A 24,830-nucleotide genomic window follows, 5' to 3' on the forward strand; every position below is an offset into this window, starting at 1 on the left:
GCACCCTCTGTCACATAAACAGACCCCAGGACTGAGCTCTGGTTCAAAGTAAAGCGTGGGGAGCGCCCTTCCTCAGGGTGTCTCTCGTATGCTTCGCTGTGGAGCGGACCCCGCTGCTCTCCCACCACCCGGCATCGGGGCGAGCGTAAAGACAAAGGCTTAACGGACAGATCCCTGCCACAGGCCTCCCAAGGCCGCCGGAATCCGGCGGCACTTTCCCGCGTAAACTGCTGTTGTGTTTCCTTCTTTCGGGCGCTCCTCCTCTGCCCCGCGGGTCGGGTTATGAAACCGCCGAGGAGGTGCTTCCTTCTCGTTTCTTTCATTCGTCAAGCTCCTCGGCGGCGCCGGCCTAAGCAGGAAGCCCCTGCACCGTTAGAAAGGACGAGTGTGCGCCACAGGCCGCGGCAGTTCAGGTGAGGGGGGGGGGGCCCGCCGTTGCTTACTCCTTTAACCTGTGGCGGAGGCCTTCGTGGGCGGGCGATGTTTTCCCGGGCGCGTGGTCCGGCACGTCAGTTGCATACCTTGCTTCTCATGGCTGAGGCTGGGGGTCCCGCCGCCGTCTCACACTGGAAGGGTGGCGTAGGGCGTGCATCTCCAGCGGGCTGCCCTTGGACTACAACTCCGCGAACCCCACAGCCAGCATAGATGTTGGGAGTTGTAGTTCAACACTTCTGGAGGATACCGCCTTGTGGAAGACTAATCCAGGAGGATACTAATTAGACAGTCTCTGGAGGCCTGGGCTTACATGTCTCACCCAGTCACTTTTGTGTCCCATAGGCGTATATGGTAAGGGTATAATGTTACGCATATTTAAGCAGAAAAAAGCCCTGCAACTCCCAGCGTTCCTGAGCATACCTTGGCTGGGAAATGCTGGAAGATGTAGGACTTTTCTCTCTCTCAAAACAGGCATAGGATTGCACCCCAAATGCAATTGAGAAGCTGATTTTGGAAGTTAGCCTTAACTCTTTCATAGTCTTTGTGAGGAAGGAAAAATCAGGTCTCAGCAATAAGTTTTGGAGTTTCTGTGTTTTTTGTATTGTTTCATAATAAGGAATTAGTGATAGTTAACACTGTGCTATTGCTTGTTGGTGAAAATATATGTATGTGTTACAACTGTATTTCTTATTTGCAGCAATGCAGAATTGTGTTTTGTCCTCACAAAAACTATGAAGCAGATTAGGCAGAGAGGGAGTGTCTCACAGAAAGTCACTCAGCATAGCTGAACAAAGCTTTGGTCCTTATGCATGTACCATGCACAAACCCAACATTCTAGCCACACTACCTCTCTGGTAAGCTTACTTGACCCTGCACTTATTGATGGTCAGAATAAACCTTATGCAGTAATATTTATTTATATTGCGATTTATATCCTGCCTTTTTCCTACAAAGGGCTCAAGGCAGCTTACATCTCCTCCTCCATCTTATCCCCACAACAACAACCCTGTGAGGTAGGTTGGGCTGAGAGTCTGTAACTGGCCCAAAGTCACCCAGTTGGCTCCATGGCTGAGCCGGGACTAGAACCCAGATCCTCTGAGTCCCAGTCCCATGCTCTTAACCACTACACCACACTGGCTCTCCTATTCAACTATATATCTCAGTTGAATATAGTGACCTTTACTTATGAGTTAAGGTGCACAGGCATTTGCTTTGAAAAGGAATAATCTCCTAATTGAAAGCATTAATTCTAATGCCTATGGCCAGCATCCTAAATGACTTCAGATTTTCCCAGGAAACTGGGAAACCCTAAGCTAGCAAAAACCTATTGGCAGAAATTACACTATTGGCAAAAAAGAGACCGCCCCACATTTTGTTTACTAAAATTATTTTTATGTACCAATACCAATAAAGTGAGGGTGTAACAATCACTTTTGCAGTTTCCAGTTTGGTATAGAAATGGTTGCTGTATAGATTAAGAGGCAAAGAAGGAGACGTTATGTGCTGTTACTTCCACTTTAAGTGTGTTTAAAAGGTATGTTAACCATTTGCTGTAGACTAAGATGTTGGAAGTCCAACATCCCCCCACCCACTGCACTGGCCCTTTTCAGTAATTTAACAGAATGCCTCCTGGGAAGCAGTCAAAGGACAAGAAACATCAGCAAACATATGAGAGTCCATCAGAAAAAGAGACACAGTCAACTGGGAAAAGGAAACGAGACTGTGGAGCACCAGAAAATGAACCACAAGCAAAGAAAGTACTTGTGAAAAAAGCTATCAAGCATCTGGGAAAAACTGGTAATCTTCCTTCATAATTTTCCTCATATACAGTACCGTGTAATGCTAATATGATTTGCATTTGCTTGGTGTTGTTTGGTCATGTACTATCCTGATAGAAGTTATTACTGTTTGCATATTGACTGTATTAATCATAGTTCACTGTATCAGCATGGGTAATTGTGAATTGCTTTCTTAGTAATTTTGCTTGTTTGTTTTAATAATTTTAAGAAAATTCAGAACTCTTGGGAGGGTATCCCAAGCAAATTTATATTTACATGTTACCTCTCTCCAGGAAAAGGGAAATATATGAAGTAGGTTTAACTTCTAGTGCTTTTGGTGGTATTCCTTTTAACTAACCCCACATAGTAAAATCAGGAGAAGTTTAAAAGATAGTTTTGTATAACCCTAGACAGCATACTAAGAAGCAGAGACATCACCCTGCCACCAAAAGTCTGTATAGTCAAGGCTATGGTTTTACCAATTGCAATGTGTGGCTGTGAAAGCTGGACCATAAGGATGGCCGAGCGCCGAAGGATTGAGGCCTTTCAATTGTGGTGCTGGAGGAGACTCCTGCAAGTCCCTTGGACCGTAAGGTGATCAAACCGGTCAGTCGTAGAGGAGATCAACCCTGACTGCTCTTTAGGAGGCCAGATACTGAAGATGAAACTCAAATACTTTGGCCACCTAATGAGAAGGAAGGACTCCCTCCCTGTAGAAGAGTCTAATGCTGGGAACAATAGATGGCAAAAGAAGAAGGGGACGGCAGAGAATGAGGTGGCTAGATGGAGTCACTGGGGCAGTTGGTGTGAGCTTAAGTGAACTCCGGGGGATGGTGGAGGACAGAAAGGCCTGGAGAAATGTTGTCCATGGGGTTGCGATGGGTCGGACATGACTTTGCAACTAACAACAACAGCAAAAACCCTAAAACTGACATAGCAATAAATCTCTTAAAGAACTAACTTTCAGAATATAATTAAGGTTGAGTATCACTTTCTGTGCTGACACTTTCACTCATTAGGAATATTCAAATAGTGCAAATGAGACAAGAACTAGAAAAGCATAGCGTGTTTATGTTTGAGGCCCAACTATGTGATGCAATCTTTTAAACTCTGGATCTTCTGCTTTTGTGTGTAAAGTTGAGTGCAGAGGTTGTGGCTGAAAAAACCAGCCACAAAGGAGGAGGCTGCTAACCCTTCCATAACTCTTTTCTTGGTAAGCTGTCTCCCCAGATACTACAAGTGAGCCAGATTATAAGAAACAGACTGCATGTATGTGGGGATGAGGGGACTGGCAACCTGCTCAGTAACTTACCCTCCTTTCTGCTTGTACATTTGTTTTGCTGTTTCATTAGTGCCCATGCTGTTTGACATGTCAAGTGAGGTAGGTCTGCAGGGATGTTGCTATCATATGTAGCTAGGCCAAAGCCAGCTCCACTTAGTGTTTAGTGCTAGGAGTCTTCTGTCTGGAGGAAACGTCTGCTTAAGTGTTTCATATGATCTGCTTTTTCCTTTTATAACTTTAAAGGTGGAATCCTATGCATGGGGAATGATTTGATATGTCCTGGAGAGGACTGACTAGATCCTGAGTGGGTATAGATACAGATGGTGATTCAATACACAATGAAGACCTAAGGTTAGAACAAATAAGCAGATCCCAAGTTAAACTGCTCAGCAAAATTCTTCCTGGACAACATGGTTTTTAGACTTTTCCATGAAGAGTCAGCAGGTTTTTTGTTGAAAACAGACTGCCAGCAGCTCTGAGCATTTTATATAAACTACAGAACAAACCCAGAATATTCTGTTTCAGCAGGAGCTTCAAGGGGAGTGGCTGGGATGTATGTTCTCATGCTTTCGGAATTTTCAGTAGTCTTCCCCTACCTCTTTATCTCCTCTTTGTAATTTCAGTTTGAATTAAGAAATCTCTCTACCACCATTTACCTTTTTAACTTTTCTCTGAGTTAGTGCCTGCTCTTCTGCTTCTGCAGAATTTAAGTTGACTTTCCACACTTGAGGATTTTGCACCTCTTTTTCTGTATATTCTCCAGTATGCCATTTACACTAGTGTAAGTGACATCACTGAGCGGTTGGGGAAGGGAAGGTCCAGTTCACCTAAACAGTTTGTCCAACTAACTCAAGTTATACTGCTTAACCCTGTTGGTGGGCGGTTCAGCCTTCCAGGTGAGTGACATCTGCCCTGTTCTGGATATGGTTGCACTCCCCCTAAAGGACTATGTGTGCAGTCTCGGAGTGCTCCTCAACCCAGATCTGTCCCTGGAATCTCAGGTGGCAACAGTGGCAAGGAGTGCTTTTTTGTAGCTTCGGCTGATTTACCAACTGCGCCCTTACCTGGATGAGCATTGCCTTGCAACGGTGACCCACACTCTGGTAACTTCCCAACTGGATTATTTTAACGCAGTCTATGTAGGGCCGCCCTTGAAGGCAATCCAGATACTTCAGTTGGTTCAGAATAGAGTGGCCAGGATATTAACAGGGACTAGCAGGTATTCACATATAACACTGGTCCTCTGTCGCTTACACTGGCTGCCAGTTGAAGTCCGGGCCCAATTTAAGATGCTGGTGATGACCTATAAAGCCCTGAGGGGCTTGGTTCCTGGAAACCTGAAGGAGCGCCTTATTCCTTATATGCCCTCCATCCCGTTAGATCTGAAGCGGAGGTTCTTCTTCAGGAGCCCTCCTTGAAAGAGATTAGGAGAGTGATTACCCAGAGGAAGGCCTTCTCTGCGGTGGCGCCCTGATTGTGGAATATGCTCCCCAGAGTGGTTCACCTGGCACCAATGTTTTTTTCTTTTTGGTGCCAGGAGAAAACCTTTTTATTCTTCTGTTATTTTAATGTTTAATTGGTTTTAATTGTGATTTTATTGTGCATTGCTGGATGCTGTGCCATTTTTATTTGTGCTTGTTGTAAACCACCCTGAGATTCTAGTAATGGGACGGTCTAGAAAATCTTTAAATAAATAAATATTTCAGCAATATTAATCCTTTCCTTATATATGTATTTGCTGAGCTAATTCTGTTTTGGAGGTATTAGCTGATGAGCAGAGGCTGGGACTGCTGATACTTGAGGGAAGCAGCAAAGGAAGATTGAGCTGACAGTAGCCTGAGGGTACTTCATTGTGGGAGGACGGGCTGGGGAAGCAACAGTTCTAGCCGAGCTGCCTCTGGGAATTAAAAGTTCACTCCATTCTCCTCAGTTTAGCTTTCTGAAGCAGGAGAAGACTGAATTTCTTCGTAAGGAAAGAGACTGGGACACTGCAGGATGCCTCAGCAAACAAGACATGGTGGGACATCAGTCACTATGTTGTCAGTAGACCCAACCTACTCATGCATGATTTCCTGTGAAGATTTCACTTCTGTTCCATTTCTTACAAAAATGTTTTTTTCCCCTCAACCTGCAGTCAGCATAACAACACTTGGGTCTGTTAATTTATAGTCAGCATAACAATATTTCCCTCCAGTGGTTTTCAGTGTTGTTCTTCTTCCTGACACTCAAGATGACCTAGAATTAACTTCATGTTGTGCACCAATATGTTTACATTGTTTGGGTAAGATAAGTATCTCAAGTAGACTGTTGTTATGCAGATTTGGGGAGGTACTTTTTCTCTCAAGCATGTTTGTATTGTAGAAAGAAAAATATAAAAGGGAAGTGGCTGAATTTGGCGTGCTGGGGCGGTGGGGGGGGGATGGCCTCAATTGTGCCCACCTTCACTGTATGAGCGTGACTGCAATCGTGCCCATCTTCCCTGCATGAACGTGAGCACATCTATCTTCCCTCCCCACCACAATCGTGCCCATCTTCCCCCACCAGCACAATTGTAGCTATGTCCCTTGAATATGGACATGCTCTTCCCCACCTCATCTCTTCCCCACCTCATTAATTTTTTAATACTTTAAAAAATTAATTAATTTTAATTAATTTTAATGTGCAGTATGCATAGGAATTCATTCATATTTTTTTTCAAACTATAGTCTGGCCCTCCAACGGTCTGAGGGACAGTGAACTGGCCCCCTGTTTCAAAAAGTTTGAGGACCCCTGATATAGGTGAACAAAATTATCTGAAGCATAACCTCTTCCCGTGTGTCTGCCCATGCTGTGATATTCTCTGGCACCCTGCTGTGAGTGCCCACACATAGGTTCAGTTTTGAATACAGTTTTGAAACCAGAGCTAAGCAGTGCAAGTATAGTCAGAGGTAAGCAAAGTGATAATCAATATTTACTGGTAAATGATTTCAAAACTGCATGTATTTGAAAGGTTAGCTTTGTGAGGTTTTGGAATGATCATGTTTAATCTTTCTGTTTTGGCATTCTCTTAAAAATAATAATTCTGTGCTGCTTGGTGGTCTTATATTTGGTTCTTATCTGTTGTCCTCAATGTTCCTCATCTGTAAAATATTTCTATTAACTAGTTGCCTTCTACCAAATTTTTGTACAATTCTCTCTCCAGGGTCTTGTGTTAGCAATTCTATAGTAATTTTGTTCTTGTATTTGTAGAATACTCAAAAGTAATTGTGTCCTAGCAGGCCCACACTTTTCTTCTAGCTGTCCGCTTCTCTCCATTCACCATTTTGCTTGTGGCTCCAGCTGATGGGCTTTGAGGGGTCTCATAAAATAACAAAGAAGATTCTGATGTCTGAAAATGTATATAAGGAGGTAGTAAGTTCACTTTTGTTGCTGCCTGGCAGGACAAGCTTTCTATGGCTCCGTGATCCAAAACTCAGGAGTGTTCATTCCTCAGAAGGAGATACAGAAAAACATTGTTCATTATGTTTATCAGAACATGCTGGGTGGTAATACTGGGTCACAGCTCAGGAAGGTGAGTGTTTCTCCCTGCAGTTTCCATTCATATTTAAAAAATACTTTTGTGAGATCATATATGGTATGGAGGATTAGAGGATGAAAATTTACCATTGTTAGTCTGACCCAGTGTTTATGTTCCCTCAGGGCATGATGCATACTGTGATTTTTCCTTTTTTGGCCATGTGGCCACCTGACTATGAAATCTCCTTTTGCTCCATTTGTTGTAAGCTTCTAATTCTGGATTTGTGTAGTTTTTGTTTTTGGAGGGTTTTTTCCCCCAATCTTGGTCCTGTGTTGTTTCTTGCACATGCAGCATCAGAAATCAGTGTGCATTGTCAAATTGTTGTTCTTCTTCCTAGCATATTTTTCCTTTCTTTTTGTCATGATCATGATTTTGTTACCTCACAGTCCCCAAAACAAATATCTGTAGGGGGGAACTATACAAAATATCCTACTGGGTGGTGCTACTTCAGTGTTTTCTTTAAGAAAAACAAAACAAACCCCAGTATCTTGTGACTTTTACTCTTTTGGGAGAAAAGCAACTGGGAGAGAGGCAATTTTTGAGTGGAAAAAGTGCAAAAGGGAAGGGTTAAGCAGTTCTGCCTCTCCTCTTCTTCTGAAAATTGTAGCATCCAGAAACTGTTTTCAGTTAAAAAGGAAAATGCCAGAGACAAGAGTCACAGGGATGTCCATAGTCAATTTGGCCCAAAGTTAATCCATTCAACTGTGCATATGGGTGGAAGAGTAGTACAAACTGTATCTGAATTAGAGGGTTTTGATGCCAGTCACACATTGTCTCTGCTATAGTGTCTCCAGGTGCCCTTTGTGCATTCTCTCTACTTGTACCGCCTGTTCCGAACAGCAAGTCCCTTTGATAGGCGAATTACCTGCTTAGAATGGCATCCAACACACCCTAGCACGGTTGCTGTGGGCTCCAAAGGTGGCGATATCATCCTATGGGACTATGAAGTGCTTAACAAAACCTGCTTCATAAAAGGGGTAAGTCATTATGAACATAGTTATCTTCAGATGCTATATATTAGAGCCGGGTGTGATGCCCTGCACTGGATTATCGTTGAAGGCTACAAGTTAGAACTGAATTACACTTGAAGAATTTGTGTTGTAATTTCTCTTTCTATGCAAGGGACAGATTTAGCTAGGGAGGGGTATCATTGAAGTGGCTAACTATTTTAAAATGGAACATCTGTAAGAAGAACACATGGGGAATATTTAATTTGGTTTTGGCATTAACTGCTCACTTCATCATCATGTGTAGTCAGATAAAGAAGAACTTAACTGAGTGAAAGGGATAAAATCCCTGGAAATAAAGTGATATTATTCATTAGCCTTGTGACTAGGTTGCATTGATAAAAATATTTTGGTAAATCATATTGGTGTTTCTCTCTGGGGTGAAATTTTTAATTTTTAGAGGTTGAACAGACAAAATATTGAGAAATAAGAGAATAGTTTCCTTGAAAATTCCTAGCTGCCTCTGAGGATAATGTGTCACCACTATCTGGATTTGTATCTCTTTGCATTGAACCAAGAAATATTACTGTGTTAGGCATTTGAACTAGAAACTGATAAAAACACAAGACCAATACTTACGTGATTTTCATTTCATGCTTATCAAGCAAACACACAAAGACAAAAATAGTAACATGGCACTTGCAGAGTTCCTATCCTACGGTCTCTCTCAGAGGCATCACCTTCATCTTTCATTTCATCCTCCAAGTCTTCTCAAGAAAGCAATAATTAATATACTTTCCTAAATTGATTTTTCCAATGCTGTCTATTTATTGCGGGACAGTATGTGCCTCCAGCTTTCTGCTTTATCATCTCATTCTTCTTCCCTGCTTCTACCTCTGCATGTGAAAAAGAAAGCACATATAAAATATGTAAAAAATTCTATTAGTATTTACCATAAACAACTCAGTTTGCTCACAAAGTAACCAACTGGCTGGTACCCTTAAGCAATCCATTTAATTCACAGCGTGGTTCATGCTTAGGAGGTGTCTAAATAGATGACTTAGCAGTCCATATGACTGTCACCCTGATAACCTGTTCCTCAGTTGGAGCCAAGGTCTGTGCAGGATCATTTTCCACCATAGTAGAAATTGTAATTAACAGGAGTGGTATTGGCCAGGGGAGCTGAAAACTTCTTTGTAAGGAATTTTGCTTCTCCTTAGTCCTTATAGTACTATTGGTGTTGAAACAAGAGTAAGAGGGCCTTTCCTCTTTCTTATTCTCTGAGTCCCCTTCTGTTTTATTCATCCCCATTCATGATAGATGGGAGCTGGAGGGGCCATCACAGGAATGAAGTTTAACCCTTTTAATCCTACTGAGGTGTTTACATCATCACTTGCTGGATCTACTGCTCTTCAGGATTTTAATGGGAATACAGTCCGAATCTTCACCAGTACCGACCATTGGAAGTAAGATGCAATTTAGTTCTCTCCATCTTTGATTCCTTCTATGATTAGACAGTAGTACAAACACAGGAAGTAGCATAGAAGACGGGATGGAGATGCTGTCCAATTCAGAACTTGGCTGATTTGCAATACCTGAATCACTGTTTTTTTGTTTCACTATGCTCCATCTTTTAGTCAAGAAAGCACCCCATAAGGGCATTGGTGAAGAACAAAGTGGAAAAACAAATAATTTAAAACGACTTAGAAGCACAATAGCCAGGAATCAGAATGCAAATGTCAAATTAAGACAATTCTTGCTCTGAAAAATTGCCAACATTCTGGCAATACCTTGGCAGAAGTATTTGATTTCAGACATATCAGATTCGATAAGTAGGACCTGCAATGAATTCATGTAGCATGTACTTTTCAGTACTTCAGCCAGCTGGCTAGAATCCACCTTTCCAGGATGCACAATTCCCCCCCCCCCCCATCTGTTTTCTAGCCCACCTACAACAAAGAAAGTATTCTGTACTCATTAAGCATATTCTGGCTTCACTGGGCTGTGTGTTTCTTTTTTGTTACAATTCCTGTACTCCAAAACATCTGGACAGCACCAGGTTGGGGAAGACAGATTTAACAACATGAATATATCAGGTTCAACAGTACAATGACAGTGAACTTTGTGATATACTAAGGATTTAATGTCCATTCTGGAAAAGATGATGGAAAATCTCATAATGAGGACAAACCTTGTGGAATTCTATGACAAGTTTTCGAGGTGGCTAGTCGATGGGGGGGAAATGCAGTGGATGTGGTTTACCTGGATTTCAGCAAGGCCTTTGACAAGGTGCCACATGATATCCTGGTTGAGAAATTGATGAGCTTTGACATAGATTGATGCACTGTCCAATGGATTAGAGCATGGGTGATGGACTGCAAGCAGAGGGTCACTATCAATGGGGAATCATCAGGATGACAGCCAGTGATGAGTGGAGTCCCCCAGGGCTAAGTTCTGAGACAATTCTGTTCAATCTCTTTATCAATGACCTGCAGGAGGAGGTAACCAGTCTGCTGACCAAATTCACAGACAATACCAAACTTGGGGCAGTGGCCACAACTGGGGAGCAGGTATTCCAGATCCAAAAGAATCTGGACAGACTGTGGAAGTGGGTGGGGGACAACAGGATGGTGTTCAATATAGATAAGTGCAAGTCTTTGCACTCGGGAATAGGTGCATTAGGTACAGGATGGGGGACAAGTGGTTGGAGAGCAACATGTATGAAAGGGATCTCAAGGTACTTGTCAATACCAGGTTAAATGTGAGCCATCAATGTGATGCAGTGGTTAAGAGGCAAATGCCACCCTTGGATGTGGCATTCCAGTTCAACAGAGATACTACTACAGCTCTATAAAATTCTGGTGTGCCCACAGCTGGAGTACTCTGTCTGTTTCTGGGCTCCACATTATAAGAGAGACATAGCTAGGTTAGAATCAGTTCAACACAAGGTCACGAGGATAGTAGCTGGATTGGGGGAGATGACATAGGAGATGAACTTGTGAGAGCTGGGTCTTTTCATCCTGGAGAGGAGGAAAGTCAAAGGGGATCTTATAGCAACATACAGGTATGTGAAGGGGAGTCACATGGTAGAGGGTTGTGACCTTTTCTCCCCTGCAATGGAGGAAGGGACGCGGTCCACTGGGGCAAAGCTTAAGGAACTGGGTTTCAGGTTGGATGTCAGGAACTACTTCCTGATGGTTAGGACGCCTAGTATATAGAACATGAATGGTTTTCCATCCATGGAAAGGGGGTGCATGGGGGACATCCATGAGGGTATACAAGGAAAGATTGGGCAAACTCATTTTGGATATTACATGAGCAGAGCCAACTGGATCTGGGAGTCAGACTAGATGGCCCAGGAGACCCCTTCTCACTTGCTATGTTTCTGTTTATTATAACACTGCAGATTGTATTGCCTTAAAAAGATATTCCATACATTCCAAAAAGAAAACTATTTCATAGCAATGTTTTTCAGTGCTCCATAAAATTTCCAGCTTTTTCAAATGAGAAAAACTGGAAAAAAGTGTTCTGTGGGGATAGGAAGGAGAAAATAGCATTCTATTTCACATCTTTAGGTGGAACATAAGTTAGGGAACCTCCTCTGTGCATGTGGCAAGGAAGCTGCAACTGTTTAATAAAGTTCTACATTTTGGTTTGAATGAGGTGGTTTAGAAATAAAAACACAAAAACAGTCAGCTGGGCAACACTTGCACCTGAAAGTTATAATGGTTGTTGATTAGATCTCATGCATTCTACTTTTAGTAGCTGTCTAAAACTGGATTCCAAAGGCTATGGCTTTGGTACAAAATGACTGTAAACGTAGCAGCCTTCTGCAGTGGCCACAGCAACTTTGAATGCCTGTTACTGGTTTGAGAAGTTTATATTATGTTACTTTTTATGCATTCTGGTATCAATACCAGTGTTTTGAACAGTGTATGAACACTGCCTGTGTTTAAACTGAGTGTAAGACGGGTTGCATGAATATTTTATTCTCTTCTCAGTTTGTGTCTGAGAAAACTGATTCAGCAGTTCTGTGATGCATATAAAGGAGGCAAAATAGATACATACTTGGCCATTCTCATGTAATATCATATCTCATCATATGCTTGCATATCCTTTATATTAGCTGAATTTTATGTGGTTTTAGATGTTATTGTTTTATTTTACTACAGCTGTGTTATGTTGTTTTATCTGTTTTTTGTGAGCCACACAGAGATACCCCAGGCTATGGGGTGGCATACAAATACAATCAATCAATCAGTCAATCAATCAGTATGCATGTTCATGTCTCAATTAAAAATACAGTATGAATGTGCTTTTGTGTGAAGGTGTCACTTGTTGATTTGATAAAGTTTGATGTTTGTTGACATGAGAATAATGTTCCTCTATTGTCTATGAGATGCCATGCCTGTTAGATACTTCTTCCCAAAAAGCAGGTGCATTGCCTATTGGAAAAGACCAGATATCATGCACTGGAGAATGTGAGTAAGTCCTTTCTGAGAAGATGTTCAACAGAGCAAGTGCAGGAAGTTCCCCAGATTCCAGTGTGGAATTTTGCTTGTTTTGTTCCTGTTCTCTCAAGCTTGGAGACAGATCAAAGTGTAGCAGCCAAATTCACATCCTGTAGTCTGAACAAAAGGAAGAAACTTTGTAATGTGAGGGCAATTGGCTGGCCTGATCCTAAAGGCACACAGTATATTCAGGGGTTTTTTTTTCTATAAAACAATTGGTAATATTTATTGCAGCTTGTGTTGAGGATATATGTCATGCTGTGTTGTCCTCATAATTATCCTAGTCCTGTATTACTTTTGTTTGCTCTATGTTTGCTGTAAATGGGCACTAAGAATGTTGAACTGAGAGTACATAATCAATACAAATGGTTTTGTAGGACAGGGTTGGTTAGACCAATCCACTGGGACAGAAACTGGCTAATATTTCTTCTTATGTTTCTTTAGTTGTCCAGTACTTTTCAACAGGCTATTGAATAGCTTTCTAGCATTTGTTGAGCTTGCTCCTGATAGCTAACTAGCCAGTGTGGAGCTAGTATAGGGTGAGGGTAATTAATCAAGTATTAGCTGGATTCATTAATTTATCCAGTCTTCTAAAGCTTGGAGCTTGTCTCCCAGGATGTGGTGGCACCCTGTTCCCATTCTTCCATAGTAACTTGGGTGTGTTCCTCTCTTATTTCCACCTTTGTTTCAGAAGGACCCAGGAGGCTCCCAGGGAAGCATGAAATTCTACATATTTAAAGTAGAAAAAACATCATGTGGCATCAGGAAATGACACCCTTTAGTCTACAGGATTTTGAGGGCCAAGCAGCACATAGCTTAGGCAATGGCGATGAATACCATGTTTAGTGATGAGTAAGGAGGGCAGGGACACTGTTCAACTAAGAATATTAACATTCTTGGGAACAGTAGAAGAAAGATTGGGATTTGTTCAGGCTGTTTTCCTGGGTATATAGGAAGTAAAAGGTTTCTGCTTTCGACTCTAACCCAGCCTTCTACAACCTGCAGTGTTGGACTGCAACTCCCATAATTAAAGTCAGCATGGGAATTGCAGTCTGTGGCACTAGGTTGGGGAAGTCTAATTTAATGGATCTAGTGGTAAATTATCTGAATCCATTCACTGCTGTTTACTCTGGCAGATAAAATAGTTCAGCATATTGGTTGCCTAAGCATTTGAGTGATGTGCAGGGGAAAGGAGTATTAAACCATTTTTAAATGACTGTTTTAAGGGTAGTTTCCATTTTTCCAAGTGTTATCTGTTGATTGCCTCTTGACTTGAACTATGAACCTTGTATTTTGTTTGGTTTATTTATTTTATTATTTATTTATTATTTATTACTCTACTTGGTAAATAGATCCAAATGGATTCCACATTAGAGGACTCCTATGGAACATCTCAGTTGCAATTCACTTGTGTAAATGCTGAGAGAGTGGCTTTTATTTTATTTGTAGGGGCAAGAAACATCCCATATGTACTTACTGTACAAGGAGACAGTTCTGATTTTATATTTTTTTCCTTTAGTTTCTGGTACTGCAGTGTTGATGTATCTGCAACTCACAGGACTGTAGTGACGGGTGATAATGTGGGCAACGTCATCATGCTTGGTATGGATGGTAAAAAGGTTTGTGTCTTCCTGTCTTAGCTTTATAGTTTGCCTTTTCGACTCACATTAGCTATGTTCTTAGATCCCTGTTTCTGCATTCACAAACTGCATTCATGTGGAGTTGCGGAGGAGGACTTGCTTCCACTTTGTCCAACCATACCCTCTTTTGGCATTCCCTAGATAAATAATCTGTGCAGTTGTTTCCTATGCAGGTATTTCCCTTACAATGGACAACACTTGCATGAGGAAGAATAATTTCATTACCCCACTTATGGTGTACAAACCTTTGGCCCCAAGGGCTGCCTCTGATGGTGAGTTGGAGGCCACTTTCATCTGCACACACATGTATGTGGTGTGCACACACATGCACACACCCCCAGTGATCCTAATACAGATTATTTTGCTTAGGAAATTCATGCTCTGTTTCTGAATTCTCTAGATAAGAAACTCTTGCTGTGTTGCTGTCACATGTTTTATCTTCCCTATTATATCCACTTCAGATATGGAATTGGAAGCTGCACAAAAAGAAAGTGACTCATGTGGAGTTTAATCCTCACTGTGACTGGCTCATGGTTACAGCTTCTGTGGATCAGATGGTCAAAATTTGGGATCTGAGAAACATTAAGGACAAGTCAAAGTGCCTTCATGTTCTTCCACATGATAAAGCTGTTAATGCAGGTAAAATAGAAAAATGGAGATTCTCTTGTTGGCGGCTTCCCCTTTCCTATCTGTTTTTGGGCCCATGTTCATGTCTGTCTTTCAGGTCAATGTCTTTGCCTATTCACCTTGAATTCACTGTGCCAGCTGCTCCTCTAAGTTCACCGTTTGGCCTTTATAGTCACTATCAGCCCAGCAACTTCACGATTGCTTAGGTAAAACAAGTTAAGGGCAAAGTATAAATAGTCCCCTACACTGGCATAACGTAAGAAAGAAATTGGCAGTAAAATGCCCCTCTTACTTATGCTGTATTTTCCTTTACCTTGCCAAAAAGAAGAAGTGATCTCAGAATGAGTCTGGAAATCTATTTTTTTCTACCAGTATTAGCCCTAGAGAGTGAAAAAATACAGAGGAAATTTGATGGTAACAGGGTTTTTTTACCATGTTAAAAAAAGCATGGCCAAAATTGTACTGTTTATATCTTAATTGTATCTTGTATTCTTAACAGGGCAACTACCATGGTTACCTTATCGAGCAAATGTAGGGGAAAGTCCTATTGTTCCAAACAACAACCCTAGAAAGTATTTAAGGGACTGTAGGATATTTCAGATCCCCAGATCTGAGGTCAGAGACAGCGTTCCTACCTTACAGTTGGAATGAGAGCACTGCTGCTTCTCCTCCCTTCCTGCTGACTCTGAAAGAACCATGCCAACTGCCAGGGTTGGGAGAATGACCTCAGAGAAGTAGGAAAAGAGGTGTTCTGGCGGATGCTGTCTGGGGAATACTGGGGGCTATAGTCCCCCTTTCCTGGCTAAATATGCATAGGATTGTAGGTTTAGCTGATTTAGCCATTTCAGCTAATTTCTAAGTCTAAGCAATCAGTTTCTTCAGTGCAAGGGGCAAGTAAATTATGCTATTTACACACAAACCTTGTTGAAAAATACTTGGTATTGCTGTTCATGGTTTGATGTGAAAAACCCTGCATAAGCTATTTATATGTTTAGGGTGTTTGTTTAATGTTAGTAAGGGGTTGTTAATAGTGGTATCATTGATCTTGGGACTGTTTAGGCTCCATGGTTTTCAAATGTGTCATAGGACCTTTTCCATATTTTTTATGAACGGCTAGTATAGATGGTTCCATATAAGTTTGACTTTAAGTTTTTCCCTTTTATTCAGTGTTTCTGTGGATCCTGAATCTCTCTTGATTTTTTTAATGTAAAGAAATGCTTCAAGTGTGCAGCTTATCAGGTGGAAAGTGTGCATTTTTCTGGATTTTGCTGAAATAAAATGCATTTAAATACATCTGAGTCCTATTCAAATCAATGGTATTGTAAGGATTCATGTATAGTGTTGATTTATTGGAAATTCAGGTTGCTGTTCTCAGCTGGGGTTGGTTGTTGCTCTATTTCTAGTTACATTTATAACCTTTGTTATTTAGGACAAATCCATTTGTTGCTTTTGTCAGTTTCACAGACTGAAAAAGCGATTAAGGGCATAAGCTAATGACTTCTGGTGCAGATGCACATACTAATTCAAACTTAGAGACTTCTAAGTCTCGGATGCATAGAGCAATGTGTAGTGGTGGCAACTGCTTTCACTGTGGTACCTTGTGCTGTGCAGAAATGGCAGGGAGGCTGGGGCATCAAAAGAAAATGATGTAAACCATGAGTCCCATCCTCCTCCCTTCCCACCTCAACCAGCTTGCCCCTTTTCTACCTCTTTGAGGACCAGTTGCATCCTCGGAGAGGCTGCTGGCCCGGTTCTTTCCATGCCAGCTGTGAGGATGGCAGGGCTGGGGCTTGATCTTTGGAGTCCCAGATCTGAGTTCTCAGGACCTCAGCACTGGGCTCTGAATAGTCTTATGCTTCCTACCCCCCACAGAAAACATTGACATGCCATGGAATTGTGTCCAAAGACAATTCTAAAGTATGCATAATTATGTGCATGTGTAGAGAGAAAGAAGTCCTACAACTCACAGTATAGCACTCTGGGAGTTGTAGGGATTTTTTTGCAGCCTAAACATGTATGAAATTGCTCCTTAATTTAATAAATTATAATAATGTATGCTTCTACAGGATTAAGGATAGTGAGAGAATAAACCATAAGCAGAGTGTCTTGGGCATACCACTATTTTTTCTCCCTGGAAATTAAGTTTGATAGCCATAGCACTGCCATTTAACATATATTTCTATCTTTTATGTTTTATCCCCTTTCCAGCTTATTTTAGCCCAATTGATGGTGCCAAACTATTGACTACAGACCAGCACAATGAAATCCGAGTTTATTCCTCTTCTGATTGGTCCAAGCCTCAGCATTTGATTTCACATCCCCACCGGCAGTTTCAGCACCTTACACCTATCAAGGTGAAGAAATAGAAATGTTGGCTAACTTGATAGTGGCAGAAAGGTATCCTTCTCCTGAATAGAAGTGTGTTGGGATCCTGATTGCCAGGCAGAGTTTTCTACATAGGCAGATCCAAGGCTAAGTTCTAGATTATAATGGTTCATTCTGTTGTTTGTTGTGGATAGACACAAATAAGTGAACCAGTATTCCCCTCGTATCTAGTAGAAAACTGGTGACATTGTTTGGGCTGAACAGGTAAGGAGGCAAGAACATGAAGGAATTGTAGGACAAAAGGATTTAATTACAACCAGAAGGATTCAAAAAAGAATTTAATTATAACCAGAAGGTTATACAAGGCAAGAACATGAAGGAATTGTAGGACAAAACGATTTAATTATGACCAGAATAACTAGAGTGCTGGTTGGACCTATGGATTTGTGTTCAAGTGTCAACTAGTATTACTACTACGAACTTAGGGAAATTCTGTTACTACATTGTGATGTCTTGAAAGGTCTATGGTTTGTTTGCTGTCATGGAAAGTGATAGAAACTGAACCTGAAGGACTAGATTCCAGCTCCATAGAGTGCCTCCATTTGACAAAACTCAAGTTGTAGTTCTAGTTCATTATGATACCTATCAAATTTAGCAGTGATTTTGCTTAATTATCTCTTTTGTATTATAGGCAACATGGCATCCTCGTTATGATCTAATAGTTGCTGGTCGTTACCCAGACCCTAAGTTTCCAGGATACACAGCAGAGGAGCTGAGAACTGTTGACATATTTGATGGAAACAGTGGGAAGATGTTGTGCCAGTTACATGATCCAAATGCATCAGGCATTATCTCGGTTAGTGTAGATTCATGTATTTCAGATTGCTATTGTGTGCACCATTGCTCCTGGAGTTTAAAAAAAGTGGGGGGGGGAGGGGAATGACAAGAATAAATTGCATATTCTCTAATATCATGTCCTTGATTGAATTTTACTTGTGATAAAAATATGTGTCTGATACCGAGCTTCCCATTAGCACAGATGACTATACTTGGGTTCTCTAGCTTTCTAAGCTATTTTCAAAGGCGCTCTAGAAAGAGATATATTCATGTCAGGAATTTACTTGAAAAAGTTGCTCTTTAGTTCCTGCATTACTGCTTATGTTAGAACCTAAAGAAGGTAACAGGTCTACTGTGAAACCTTGAATGCTCTTTCATATTAGTTGTGATGAGGTGACCAGGCACTTTAGTATGCCTTTTTAGTCAGGCCTTATTTGCCATTATCATTATGCTGCCCTTCCAAATTTTCTAGCATGTAAAGAAAACTCAGTGCATTTTTGTTCTCTCAGATCCCATGCTGTGTTTGAGATTTTTTGTAGCTTTAAAATGTTCCCAAAGCATAGCAGAAGCTGAGAATTCTCCCCTCCTGCTGCATTCACCATGTATGTTAGATGACTTAGGTATGGCCATGGTTCACCCCCTCACCCCACAAAGAGAAAGTCCTCAACAGTACTTTGCAGTAAATGGAAGCCTCAGGAAAGATGAGTTATCTTTCACCTTGTGCTAGGTCAGTACAGAAGATTACTAGAATTAAAGATGTGGCTAACATTGTGAATCTGATAGCTCTTTATGAACCCTGGTAAGTGACTGTGTGATTTCTGTTTTTCAGACTTACTTTCTTGCTTTATTTAGAGCTGCTGGTCTTGTTGGAAACCAGATCCAAGCATTCTTTTAAATGCCTCTAAGGCATGTCTGTATTTTTCCTAAACTTCAGAAATAAGGAAATAGCAGCAAAGTTTACTTTAGCAAAGTTTATGTCCTTTCAATTTCTGTGTAGATCATGGGAAAGGAAACCTGAAAAGAATGATCCAGCAGTTGGCATTTGTTTCTATGAGTGATGTTCAGACTCAAAATTTGAGCCCTGAATGGGATAGTGCATTCTGTTCAGTTTACAGGGCAGAGCTTCATCTTTGATATTGGTGTGTATGAAAGGTTTAAATCCAGTTGCCCAGATCACATGCTTCCAAATAAACTTCCTTGAAGTTTCCTGAATTCTCTATGAGATTTCCCAATTATCTTCCTGTGGAAAAGTGTGTTTGTGTGTGTGGGGGGGTTACCTCTTGTTACAGTATAGGACCTATGATGGAGTGATTAGGCTCCTGAGGCCGATAATACAGTTGAGAGATAGGAGGATGCTCTGCTTATTCAGTGCTCTGCTGATTTGTGCAGAATATGTTTACATTGGATGCTGAACCTTTCTCTGTTGCTTTGTCTAGAATGTTCTGGCTTTTGATTTGATACATGAACAGCTGACAGTTAGAATGCATTATTGTGTTTACATTTGCAGCTCAATAAGTTTAACCCTATGGGAGACACTCTGGCTTCTGGAATGGGTAAGTTATTAGTTAAAATATGACCGTATTGTAACAGTAGTCGTTTTGCTTGCATATTTATATGTATAGAACAAAAGGATTGGTAAAGGCTTTAACAGCAAAAATCCAGGCATGAGTGGCCCTGCTTTACCTCACCAGTCTGTTACTCCAGCCATTTTCCTGACTTTAATATCAGAAGTGAGTAAGAAAGAAGTGCCTGGAGACAGACAGACAGACAGACAGACAGACAGACAGACAGACAGACAGACAGAAGTGTCTGGAGATAAGGCATGGGACTGGGAGTGCATTCAAGATTGCTTCCTGTTGGATTATAAGAACACAGATGGCTACTTTATCTTGAGTCAGACCATTGGTCTAACTGGCCCAATACTTTCAACATTGACTTGTGACTCAGGCAAAATTGTTTCCTAGCCTTATTTGAAGATTCCAGGGATTGAACCTGAGAACTTTTGCATGCAAAAAGCATGTGCTGTACCTCTGAGCTATGGTCCCTCCCCATCCCTTCTCTTACTGTCAGCAACTCACATTCCTGCTTCAAATGTGAATGAGACAAACATGTAAAAAGAGAAAACTTGTCTATCAGTTATACCTACTTGATAACTTTGTTCTTAAGTTGGATGTTGGGTTGCAACACTCTGCCTTTGAAAGCAGGGAATGCTGCCACCTGTTGGCCTTTGAAGCAGTGATGGTGAAGAGGTAAGTACCAGAATAAATAAATCTTGGGAGTTTAAACACCTGGCCAGTTCACATATCATGACAACACACTTTGCAAATAATCTATGCAGGTGTTCATAAAATAAGCTGTGGTGTACTGGACAAACACTTGGACTCACCGTGGGTTGTCCTCACTCCTTTTTCCCTGGTCCTTCTACAGGTATCTCAGGGGACTCCATGGCAGGACTTGTCTTGCCTGCCTTCCTGAGTATGATCACAAGCCCTGTTGTGCCTCATGCAGCTGCCCCTCACTTTACCTTTTATTTCTTTTTGGAGATCACATTTTATAGTCTTTCTGTTGAATGCTAGTGACGGCCCCTTCAAAGTGCTCAAGCAGCACATTGGAGGAGTTGTCAATGGTTTGTCACTGTTTTCTAAAAACAAATTTTAGTGCAATAAATTTGCTCAACACTTTTCTTACTTTTTCAAAATCAGCTGGACTTGAGGAAGGGCATGCTGTGAATAATCTGATTCCATTTAAAACAGTGTGTTTTTGCTTGTTTGGACAGGGCTATTCATTTTTTTTAACAGGGATATATGCAGGCCTGTGTAATCAACATGTGTAGAACCCCTTTCAAAAGGAACCAGAGTTTTGACAACTGTCTGTGAAACCTCTGTGATCCTGTAAAAGGGGTGGCTCATACTGTTCTACTTTCCTGAGCACATAGAATCTCAGGATATGATGTAAAAGTGTGAGGCAGCTGACAAGATTCATGTCTAACTATCCCATCCCCACCAAGGATCTTGTCACAAAGGGGGTGATCTACCAGTTACTCCCTTTCATGAGAAAAGATCACTCATAACTTTGTTCATAACTTGTTCATGAGCAAGAACCACTTTTTCTTGGCAGCTCATGTTTTGACAACTGTGAGGAGAAAGCAAAGTGAAAAATAGAGGGTTTTGCAGCCTTTCTAGCTCAATGCTCATGGTGGGTGCCTGCTGCATTTTGATAGCAGACGTTATAGGACATTGTCCAGTAAGGCCTACTGTTTTGGACCTGTGCAAGTGTGACCAAATTTAGTAATAAAATAATTCACATATTTTGCATTTTTATGTATATATTTATTTTAAAGGGAAGACAAATCAGTGACAGACACACTAAAGTGCTTCTTGGGCACTTTGAAGCTTGACACTAGTGTCAGCAGCTGTCAACTCAGATTGTGAGAAGTAATCTCCAAGAAAAAAAGGGGGAACATGATGTGCACAAAAGGACTTGTGGTCACTGTGGGGGGGCACCAAGTCAGTGGTGGTCATCTCACTGTATAAATTGGGAGTTACTGGGGCAGCTGGCACTGGCAGTAGCCTGGATTAGGCCAGCTTGCTACCCATTTCCTGCAACACCACAACCTGAACCCAACAGCCCTAGAATGAAACATAGGTTATTAGCTTGGCTGCTTGCTCATGAACAAGCCACTCTGTGGGAAGAAGTCCATAACAGACAACTCACTGTGGCTTGTCACTTGCAATTGACTGTTGTGTCATGCAGACCCATTACAAATGTCTCTCTTAAGATTTACGAGTTAAATTAGTACATGGGAGAGTATGTATTTTAGTAGAATCAGTAAGATACTAGTTGTGTTCATTACATTGTTCCATGGAGTATTCACAGAATCAAAAAACTCTCAGCCCAACCTACCAGTGTGGTGTAGTGGTTAAGAGCATGGGACTGGGACTCAGACGATCTGAGTTCTAGTCCATGCTCAGTCATGGAGCCAACTGGGTGACATTGGGCCAGTCACAGACTCTCAGCACAACCTACCTCACAGGGTTGTTGTTGTGGGGATAAGATGGAGGAGGAAAATGATGTAAGCTGCCTTGAGCCCTTTGTAGGAAAAAGGCAGGGTATCAATCAATCAATCAATAAAAAACTTGTGCTGACTCCCACAGCTGTACTAGGTAAAGGTCACATCTTAAAAGGTCCTTCCTCATTTGTAGGGAAATTAGCAGCATATCTTTAAAATATAAGCTACATTGTGGATGTCAGGGCATGGCCAAAACAATAACAGCAAATACATGATAGAATAACACATATTAAATAATATAAAACTTTCAGACATGGCTATATTGGTTAACAGTACAGTTTTTTCTATTGGGCAAGGTGAATTACATCACTGAATTGTTAACTGCTACTTGAAATTCTGTTCCTATAATGAGACTTCATAGGCTTGTTATCACATGCCAATTGTTCCATTAAACCCTAATGGCTGGAAAGTAACTAGGTCTGGTGAATGACGTCTGAGGACTTGGCACATATCCCTTTATTATACAGTACAGCATTGAAAGCAGAATTCCTAAAATTATGACTGTTTTCCTGACAGGTTTTAATATTCTGATCTGGAATCGGGAGGAGATGATAACCAAGAAGCAGGAACATCTTCTGCAAGCTATGACAGAGCAGGGAATTGGATCCAGGAACATAACTCGACAGGAAGAACAGCAGCAGAGGCAGTCAAGCACAGGAAAAAGCAAACTCAAAAGTAAACTGTTCAGGCTTGAATTAGAAGACATTGAACCAAGTGGCCAAGAACGCAAGTTACAAGAAAAGAAGAAAGGGTCCAGATGACTGATAAGGCAAGCTGCTTTGTAGCATTAGTTTAAAGCAAAGTCTAAGTCTGGCATTCTGAGCAGCAGCAGTTTCAAAGGTGAAAAGTCCTGTATCCTAATCTTATTTATCTGGGTCATAGAAGTTACGTTGGAAAAGGACAAGGTATCCTTTACTAAGGAAAAAGAATGGGTATATCTTACATGCATTCAGTTGGACTGAAAAGAGCACCTTGGCTGTACATTGCTGGATGGTATGGTCCAGTGACCTGGGGTATGCTGACAGTCCGGACTGTATTTTCAGGACTGACTTTTTTCTTTTTCATGTATTGAGCACCTGAGTTTGTTCTCAAGCGCTGGACCCCTGAATATGTACATTCGCTCATAAAGATGAATATTTTTCCTCACTGTTTCTTTCTCAGTTGCCTAATTTGAAGCAACTGTTACCTGGGTGGCATTTGCGTTTGCTTGAAAATCAGATATTTCAAAACTTCCTGGGTCTAGATGTAGAAGTACAGAAGCTTCTTGAAGTGGCTTACAGTTACAGCTAGTTGTTTTAAGGGTTTTGTACTGTAGCAGATACTATTGTGGCTTTATTTTTCTGGTTTTTGTTCAGTTCTTGTTCATAAAAGATGTTCAATAAAGTTTTGTATGGGACAGTTTTTGTTGTACCAGAGAGGATAAATTGCTTTTTAACAAGGAAAAAGAAAAAAAGGAAACAATTACATTAGTATATGACAAAATATACTACTACTACTACTTTATACCATGCATAGATCTCAGCAAAGGCACCCCAAATATCTGTATATTTATCTGTTTGCAGATTATACCTTAAGGTCTTCTTTTTCTTTCTTTTGTATTGTGCAGTTTCTTCACAGTGTGGAAGTGGAGAAATATGGCTTTTTTGAAGTAGGTGGCTATTTGCAAAATCAATAATAGCACCAGTAGGAAGGACACATACAAGAGTTCCTCATCTTAACAGCTTGGTTGAAGTCCTGCTTACCCATCTATTTTCACCACATGCTTAAGCTTGATACTTTTTTTTAAAGAAGGACTTCCAAAATGTTCAACCCTACACAATATATAAAGTAATTGTGTAACTATGAAGAACAGACAGAGCCTTCCATAGGTTTTAAAAGTGTGCCAATAAATATATGAATTATTTACAGAGGAAGGTATCCCCAAATAGGTTGTGCTTCCACTTGCTCCAGCAGGCAAGACTTGTGTACTATCCTGTAATGGGGAGGAACCCTCCCATTTACATTCCTGTCTAGTACCAAGGAAGAGGACAAAAGTGGAGCTTCACCTTATTTTTTATTTCTTAACTTTCAGAAAAAGCCACATTAAAACAGAGTCTAAGGAGATTCAGAGCAGACTGTGGGCATCTGTCCCCATCAGAACAGGAAAGAACAAACCAGCATAATCACTGGAGTCCCTTTCTGAGGGAGGCTGAACAGTTGGCAAGTGAGCTTATAGTTTCCAGAGGCCCAGTGCCATGAAGCAAAGTCCACTCATAATGCTCAGACATGTGATCAGTTTCTCATTATTTAGGGACCTAACCAGTTCCCAGGGGACTTGCCCATGCAACAGTGAACCTGAACATAGCATGGGATCATGACAGGAAGGTGCAAGTCTATCCTTTCCAGGGATTAAAAAGCACCAGAGGCTGAGGTAGGAAAGGTGTATATGGAAGGGCCATCCTGGGGAAAACCCTGCATTTTGATTTTTTAGTTGTTAGATACACCAGATTGTGATCCTCATGAAGGTACTAGAGCAGTACCTGGCATTCCTTAGACATGATCTATGAAAAGGCAAGAAGCACCAGCAGCAAAGCATATAAAACCCCAGATTCAAGTTTTACAGTCAAACATATGGGGAATCTCTCCCTTTCACCAATTAATTCACCTAGAGTGGTTATACTAAGTTAGGGATTTACAAGAATCCTCCTGCACAAACTTATAAACCAATCCAAGATAATTCCATGTTGGTACATCTCAATGCAGCTATACCTTCAAACATCAAGCAATTAACTGCATCAGACAGACCTCTGTCCTCAGAAACAGAAAGAGCAGCAAAGCCTCCGG

The 24,830-nt window shown here is 41.1% G+C and overlaps 1 protein-coding gene across 4 annotated transcripts; it reads left to right on the forward strand.

Moving 5' to 3' along the window:
* The first annotated feature begins 309 nt into the window (after positions 1 to 309).
* DDB2 (damage specific DNA binding protein 2) lies at positions 310 to 23,403 on the forward strand. Of its 4 annotated transcripts, none has more exons than XM_044435741.1 (11): positions 310 to 413; positions 2,046 to 2,232; positions 6,915 to 7,045; positions 7,837 to 8,028; positions 9,319 to 9,464; positions 14,029 to 14,128; positions 14,611 to 14,788; positions 16,985 to 17,130; positions 17,793 to 17,957; positions 19,446 to 19,491; positions 22,524 to 23,403. In XM_044435741.1, exons 2-11 carry the CDS (start codon positions 2,058 to 2,060, stop codon positions 22,766 to 22,768), a joined length of 1,524 nt encoding a protein of 507 aa, XP_044291676.1. In that variant the 5' UTR covers positions 310 to 413; positions 2,046 to 2,057; the 3' UTR covers positions 22,769 to 23,403. The 4 variants fall into 4 exon arrangements, with proteins under 4 accessions (XP_044291676.1, XP_044291677.1, XP_044291680.1 ...); XM_044435742.1 differs by having other exon boundaries at positions 332 to 413; positions 1,992 to 2,232; XM_044435745.1 differs by having other exon boundaries at positions 333 to 413; positions 2,057 to 2,232.
* Positions 23,404 to 24,830: the final 1,427 nt, after the last annotated feature.

Source organism: Varanus komodoensis, unplaced genomic scaffold, assembly GCF_004798865.1.
Source record: "Varanus komodoensis strain SLA01 unplaced genomic scaffold, ASM479886v1 scaffold3, whole genome shotgun sequence".
In the NCBI taxonomy this organism is placed as follows: domain Eukaryota; kingdom Metazoa; phylum Chordata; class Lepidosauria; order Squamata; family Varanidae; genus Varanus; species Varanus komodoensis.